Source organism: Vipera ursinii (genome assembly GCF_947247035.1).
Source record: "Vipera ursinii genome assembly, chromosome: 3".
In the NCBI taxonomy this organism is placed as follows: domain Eukaryota; kingdom Metazoa; phylum Chordata; class Lepidosauria; order Squamata; family Viperidae; genus Vipera; species Vipera ursinii.
Genome location: NC_139516.1, coordinates 51,831,124 through 51,838,943, shown reverse-complemented (window position 1 = coordinate 51,838,943; position 7,820 = coordinate 51,831,124). Strand labels below are relative to the sequence as shown.

Sequence of the window (7,820 nt, the reverse complement as noted above, 5' to 3'; positions counted from 1 at the left end):
TAGTAGTTGGTATTCCATTAGAAAGCAATAAAAATACTAAAACCACACACATACACACACAGTATAGCCTGGGTAACCATCTTGCTACCATTTCCTGCATTAGGTGACAAAGATGTTTTTGTTAGTTTAAGCTTAAATTTAGGAATGATATTTAGATTTTTTTTTGTTTTAATTTATTTTCTATAACTACTCTGTGACTTTGTTAAAATAAATTTAAGTTGTAAGTATATTATTTTAATGTTTTACTGTTATAATTCATTAATAAATATATACAAATCTATGTTTGTAAATTGTCGTGGTCTATGTCCATCAAGCTGGAACCAATTACCCTTTTTCTATAGAAATAGCACTTTGAATGAAGTCCCCCATTTCATGGGATTCATTATGTAATCAAGACCTACCTATATAACAAACTTTATTATAGATGATCAAAGAAAGGTAAGAATATATATGATTCCCATGTACACATTTATTCTCTAGGTTAATATATACTTTAACATATGTGGCTTAACAGTGTCCCATTTAGGACATCACATATTTGAGTAATTTGGGTCTTCCTTTTTAGACCATGCTGCTTATACATTCTCTCTACTCAACCAGCAATAAATGGCATTATGGTTTAGGGAGTGGTCTATGCCCTTGAGGTTAACTGGAACTAATCTAGCTACACAGGATGGGTGGAATCAAATGCATATATTTGATACATTATATTCTTAGGCTTTTAGCAATAGCTAAGCAAAGTTTTTAATAGCTTGACCTAAATATAGTTATTAAAAGACTAAGAATAAATATTATTCAGAAACAAAGAATTAAACTTCTCCCCAAAATTAGAGAAAGTTCACAAAGGTGATTACCAAAGGGTATTTAAAAAGGTAAAGTTTCCCCCGCACATGCCTGCTAGTCGTTTCCGACTCTAGGGGCCGGTGCTCATCTCCGTTTCAAAGCTGAAGAGCCAGCGCTTGTCCGAGGACGTCTCCGTGGTATTTAATAACACCTAAAAAACTGAGTTTAATAATAGCAGGAACTAGCCTCCGCTGCTACTGAGGATGTAATCAAATTGGAACATATTTAGGTATATGATGATTTTTTAAAAAAGAATTCAGAATTTTTATTCAAATAAGGAAATACCAATCAAGATATTGTGCTAAATGTTTCTTTAGCTTTATTATTGGCATTTGAAGAAACAAATAAAAAAAACTGCTGTGTAAAGAACTGATAATTTTTGTTAGTTGCTGCAAAGCAATTCATAATCTGTGTTTGGGAGACAGGGAATAATTTTTGGTGTCTTTTTAATTCGGCCTTATTATGTATGCACAAAGTAGAACAATTTTTGTGGTCCTCTAACACAGGGATCGCCAACCCCTGGGTCGCAGCCCAATACAAAAATTGTCTTGCCATTATATTACCTTGAGGGTTAGCATACTCAAAGTTAATGAGTAAATTTAAATCCCAAATCAGTTTTACTTGTAGAGTTTACCAAGAAGTCATTTAACTAAGCCACTTATGTCATTCTATGATCTAATTATTTTATTTCCTCCCACTTTTCTCCTTATATTCACCCCCCCCCCACCGGCTATGTCCATCCTTTGAAATAGATTGGATTAAGGAACCAAAGTCATGCAGGCCAATACTATTTTTATTATATGGCTACAGAAACAGAATCTTGCAATTTTTTCTGGTTACAGTTCTGCCCTGGACTCATCTGACTATTATCTTGACAGTGTCTCTTTCTCCTGTCCCTCCAGGTCATTTCTACTGTCCATGACAAGCTATTTACAAATCCTGGCTATCCACATTTCTAGCACCTAGGTAATTTCCTTGCTTCCCATGATGAAGCCTAGCCACTTTGTAAGTTTCCTTCTTTCCTATGTTTACTGCAATCTTTGAGGTACGAAGCTGCTTGCAGCTTTAGTGTTTGTTTGTTTTTTAATACTTATCAGAAATGCATTTTTGTAACTGTTCTTTAGTCTTGGCTTAGTGCACTGTTTCAATGCCTTAAATAGTAACAACATAAAAGTAGTGTTACTTAGAATTTTAGGTTTTCCTTTGAACCAAAGCCATTTCCTTTGTTGTGCAAAAAATACCCCTTTCAACAATGTGTTTTGAAGTCCTTAAGTGTTACAAGTGTAAAGAAGCAAGGCTAGTTTGAAAAGGAGGAGATGCAAGATATTTTAAGGGTGCCTCAAATCTAATCTTTCTTTCTTTCCTCAAAATCATTTTATTGTTTGATTTGTTGTGGATGTATTACATATAACAAACTTATGCATCCATTATTTCTGCACCTTATATAAAGACTTGATTCCTCCCCTTAATAAAATACCTTTTGCTTTGCATCAAGTAATTGTGGTTCATATTGAGGGAGGCAAAAAAAAACCCACACATACTTTCAATGGTTTTGGGTGTTTCTCAAATTCAGGAACTAGGTTCTTTCCAACTCCACACAGGCACATGAGTTTTATGGGCAACAAGTTGGGGGCTCATCTGGAATTGCAGGATGTCATCTCTTTGGACTCAGACTGGCCTGCCTCAGTCACAGAACACACAACAACTGGCAGGATAAGTTCAGTCCTGTGTCCTCAGAGGAAGCAAACAACCAAGGAGCCAGTAGGGGTGGTAGTTCCTTGGAAGAGAACACAAATATAAAGAAATGGCATAGGGGAGGAGCATAGCACCGATGAGCCCATTGGGGTTCATGGTCCAATTGTGGTATCAAGGAGCCCTGCCAGTCTTGCAGGGATGGCCAAAAGGAGAATGGTCGCATCTTACACAGGGAAGTGGACAAGATACACTGGATATGTTTCATGAAAGGAGAGATTGAAAAGTGGGGTTCAATTGACTCACAGCTACCAGGTACAGTCCAAGTGCAATCTGAGCAGAACCATCCCCAACAAATAGATGTTTCTGTCCTGTGGGCTGTAATTAATTAAATGCAATTCATCTCAGCAACCAAAATGAATATGTTGGATCAGACTGCCCATTTCTTAATGATTTCATTTTGTGCACAGTAATCTTAAATTAAAGTGGCTAGAGAAGTCCCCTTGAAAACATTTATAGTAATGTTTTATCAGTTCAATAGCATTTAAACAATAAAGTGCCCAATGAGAATATATGCAGCTATTAAACTGCTCCTGCAATTTCTTAGAAAGGCAATGAGGACATAGTCGCTTGATAGGGGAAAAGTAGATTTGTCCTAATATGCCAATGGACCATAACTTAAGACAATATTTCTCAATGTTAGTACATTAAGATGTATAGATTTCAGCTCCCAAATTTCTAACTAGCATGGCTGGCTGGGGAATTCTGGGAGCTGAAGTACATACATCTTTGTTGCTGAAATTGAGAAACACTGTCTCAAGGCAGCCTTTCCTAACCATGACACTCTCCTTGTGTGTGAACTTCAGTTTCCAGAATTCTCAGCAATGTCCATGCTGGCTAGAAATTCTGGTGGGTGTCCCCAAATATCTGGTAGGCATAGTAGATTGTCCTAATTTTAAGAGATTCTTATGCACTCATTTCCTTTCTGCCTATTTGTGGAATAAGACAATGGGAATTTGGTTCTCTTTAGCTTACCAAATCTAGGTCTAGACTAGATATTAATGCAAAATATAATAATAGATGAAAATTTAAACATGAGGCTTTTCTAAACTGAATAAAGAACTGCATCTGTTAGAATCTTCATTTCTATATACATCTTATTAGAGGTACAGCTCCCTTATCTTTTCTCCATATTTTTCTATATTTTACAAACGTATCTATTTTTAATGTTTATGAACTATTATGTCTTTACTTTTTAAAATTGTTTTATATGTTGTATAAATGCATGTTATAATTATTCACCTTCCCTGTCCGTATGAATGATTTTTAAGTTTTAATTATTTATCCAAATGTGAATGGAATTTAGGAAACTGCAGACGTTTCCTTAGTGGTTCTAAAAACAGGCAACATCTACCATTTTCTGCTGTGTGATCTTCAAAAATCTCCTATTCCATCATTCTGGAGTGCCGAAGATTTTTGGATGGAGTATTATCAGAATAGCTGCCTTGAGGAACTGGCAAAGGAGCAGGCAACAGCTGAGACTGTATTTAGTATCTCTAAGATGGTTTGTTGTTGCTTTCAGTTAATCATTGTCAGATTCCAAGAACCAAGAATGACATCTGGAGTTATTTAAGAGTAGTTTCTTTTATTGTTCTTCATGTATAGAATACATTCTTGCAGATCAAAGCAACTATTAGGACAACTACAAATAGGCAATATAGTCATACCTTGGTATTCATACCTTCCGGCGCGATCTCAAAACCTTCTTTTTTGAACAAGCAGGCCTGGTCTGATGGGATGGGGTTGGGTTTTTTTATAAATTAGTTTTAACTTTTAATATGTATTAATTATTATGGGCATAGTTGTTTAATCACTTTTTAATTTTTGTATCCCGTTTTTTATTATGTATTGCCCTGTTCACCGCCCTGAGTCCTTCGGGAGAAGGGCGGTATACAAATTAAATTATTAAATTAAAATTAAAATTAAATTAAATTAAATTATTCGACTCTTTTGAAACTTGTCAGATTTGGTACTTGCCGCATTTTGGCAAGAAAACTGTCCTGGTACTCATCGTTTGTTTGGTTCTCGGTGCACATACTGGAATTTGTCAGTGTTGGTTACCTCATGACTCTCTATCTTTTCCAGCTGAAATATATGGGCAGCCTTGACCTGTGCATATCCCCTTGCCATCTTATCTTAGCTTCTTCTGTGGTCATTTTGTGTATTTTTGTGCTTTTTCCCCCCTCATCGGTAAGATAAGATAAAGAATTTACAAATCTGAGAAGACATCAGTGATAATATTTTGTCACCTTGTCTTTTATCGGCCACTTTTTTGATTGTCTTATTTTTTTTCAAGCATCAGCAATTCTTCAACGACCTTTGCCTTGACATAATGTATCTAAAATAACAGAACTGTAAATTCATGATCAGCATTTCTTAGTTCTGCCTTTCTGATTGTCTAGTGTTCACAATTTATAAAACTGATGATTTGGCCACATCTTATTCTTTGTGGGTCCTGAACTTGTTTGCTGATATTAGGCAAAGAAAAAGATGCCACCCTGGTTAGAAGTTTGTAGTCAGTTTGGGTTGGAATGGAGAGAAAGAAGAAAATAGCCATCTTTGCTATCTGTGAGTGATTTTATTCCATCTCTGAATCAAGTACTTTCTGTGTCATGCTAGGCATTATCTGTATTATGTATTTAAATGTACTCTGCTGTCTTGATGTGCATTTCTTTTTTTTCCATTCATAAAATATATAATCTGTCATTGTTTTCTAGCATAATTTTCTAGAAAATGTTTATTCACATATACCTAAATGGAATTTTTAAACATAAACTACTTTGGATTGGTGTGGAAGGAACCGCTGCTTGGTAATTGTAATAATATTTGCATTTTAATAGTCTGAAGAATTCAACGTGAAAGACAAGGATGTCTCAAGACACTCAGTAGCTGAGATGAAGAACAAGGTGGCATCTCTCCCATTCTTACAAAAACAGATGAGACTGCAATTTTAAGTTAAATTGACATGATGAAAGGACAGCACATTTTACCCCATTTGAATGCAACAAATTAGCTTAAGGAATGTGGAACTAGCCATTGTCTTCACAACTTTGTCATGCAAGATAAGGATGCTACCAGTATCTATACTACCTGAAAGCAACTACTTAATTTTGCCCATTGGGAAAAAACTGACTTTGGAAAAAAAACACCAAAATAATCCTTAATAATTTATGACCAATAATTTTATGACTATTCCTATGTTGGCTGAAATTTTAAGACTCGTAATTCCAATTTGATCTGAGCCTTCTGAGAAAGAGCTCAAACTATCCAATGAGAAAAGCAGCTTGCAAATAACTAACTACTCTGTTACAATAGATACACCACCACCAAGAATGTGACTACTCAGCTATACCAAATTATGTTACTGTTTACTTTATTCATTTAGAGTTTCAGGACTTCTATCTGCTGCTTGGCATCAACTTTTCATAAAAACAAGAGGAAGTTACCACAGGTGCTTAAAAACAGGCAAACCACTGCTTTATTTAAATACCACCCAGGCAAATATAGAGCATATGTAGTTTGGCTAGCCCTTGCAACTGTAGGTGAAAACTCTTTGCTGAGTCTCTGATAGAAAATGAAGATTTCTGAGTTGGTAACTGACTTGGCCATGACCAAAAATTGGAGCGGAGACTTGGAATTATCCACTGTAGACTATTATGGTTCAGGAGTTACCAGTGATGACTTCTGCCTTAGGGAAAAGCTGCCATTTGCGTCTATCTTTATCTCTGTCATCTACTTCATGATTTTTTTCATTGGCTTCTTTGGGAATCTATTTGTGGTCCTGGTGATGGTGCAGAAACGAGGCAACCAGAGGCTTGTAGACAACTTCGTCCTTAACCTGGCCATTGCAGACCTTGTCTTCGTATGCACTTTGCCTTTTTGGGCTTTGACAGAAGCGTTTGATTCTTGGTGGTTTGGTGAAAAGCTGTGCAAATTTAGCAGCTATGCAATTTCCGTGAACCGTTGCTCAAGCATCTTGTTCCTGATGGGCATGAGTGTGGAACGCTTCCTTGTGATGAATAAACACTGGGATTCCAGATCTCTCGGGACCAAGAGAAATTCCAACATTACCTGCAGTTGCATCTGGGTGTTTTCCTTTCTATTAGGAATACCATCTTTGCTCTACAGAAAGCTGATCCCTGTGGGAGACAGGTTTTCCTGCCAGGATGAAGAGCCTTCTGTCATCTATATTTTCGCCATACTTTTTTTGACTTTCTTGCTACCCTTGGGAGTAATCTTATTCTGCTACTGCTCTATCTTCTCCATGCTCCGGAGTCATGTCAAGTTAGGCAGGAAAACAAATCATGCTCTTAAAATCATCTTTGTCATCATTGGGGCATTCATCTGCTGTTGGTTACCCTTCAATACTTTCACAGCTTTCATCACCTACGGTGTGGTGAAGAACATTGACTTCTCTTGTGAGGTATTGAAAGTTCTCAGGAGGGGACTCATTATCAGTGCTTGTCTGGCTTTCACAAACAGCTGCATTAATCCCATCATCTACGCCTTTATGGACCAGCAATTCCGGCAGAAGGTATTGAAGAATTTCCTAGGTCTTTGTCACCCAAAGGAAAATGTGCAAAGCTCATCCCTGTTCTTTTCATCTACAGAATCAAGCCTTATGTTTGGCGGCAAAAAGAGGTTCATACCAGCCACAAAGGTTCCAGTTACCAGTGGGGCTGGTTTATATGCCTCTAAAAGACAGATATAATTGCTGTTGTGGAGACCATACAGCAGAATTGTTAGTCAGACTAGTTATGGAAGAAAGAGGAGGGAGATGGCTTAGAGGATTGCTCTTCTTGATAAGAAAAACGGTGGTTTTTAAAATTTCTGATCAGCATTTTTTTTAAACTTTCTGGTTTCTAATACAATGTCATATGAATGTCTTTTATGTTGCCTTGCATGTACTACATACATTTATAAAATAAAATTCTGTTTATATAAATTTTCCATTAGTCTGTAGGTTAAAAATGCAGATTTAGTACTTGCACAGATTTATAAGAGCTTCTTAAACTACCCAGAGATATTTCATATACGAATAGGAGTGACTTGTAATAGTAATTATATACTTTGCTAGAAACTGGATGACCAGACTGTATGTTTAGTCTTAAGCTTACCTGCCTGCCTTAGCTCTTTATTTAGATACTTTTGTAGCTTTTGCAATTTGACTATTGATTGATGATTTGAAAATGTGTTTAAATATCTATAAAAAGAAATGATGGGTG

The 7,820-nt window shown here is 36.3% G+C and overlaps 1 protein-coding gene across 1 annotated transcript; it reads left to right on the top strand.

The window, feature by feature from the left end:
• Nucleotides 1-6,169: 6,169 nt before the first annotated feature.
• On the top strand, nt 6,170-7,306 carry GPR25 (G protein-coupled receptor 25; the record flags this gene model as incomplete). The annotated part of the gene is made up of 1 exon (XM_083359439.1): nt 6,170-7,306. The coding sequence occupies one exon, from the start codon at nt 6,170-6,172 to the stop codon at nt 7,304-7,306; it is 1,137 nt and encodes a 378-aa protein (XP_083215565.1).
• Between the last annotated feature and the right edge of the window lie 514 nt (nt 7,307-7,820).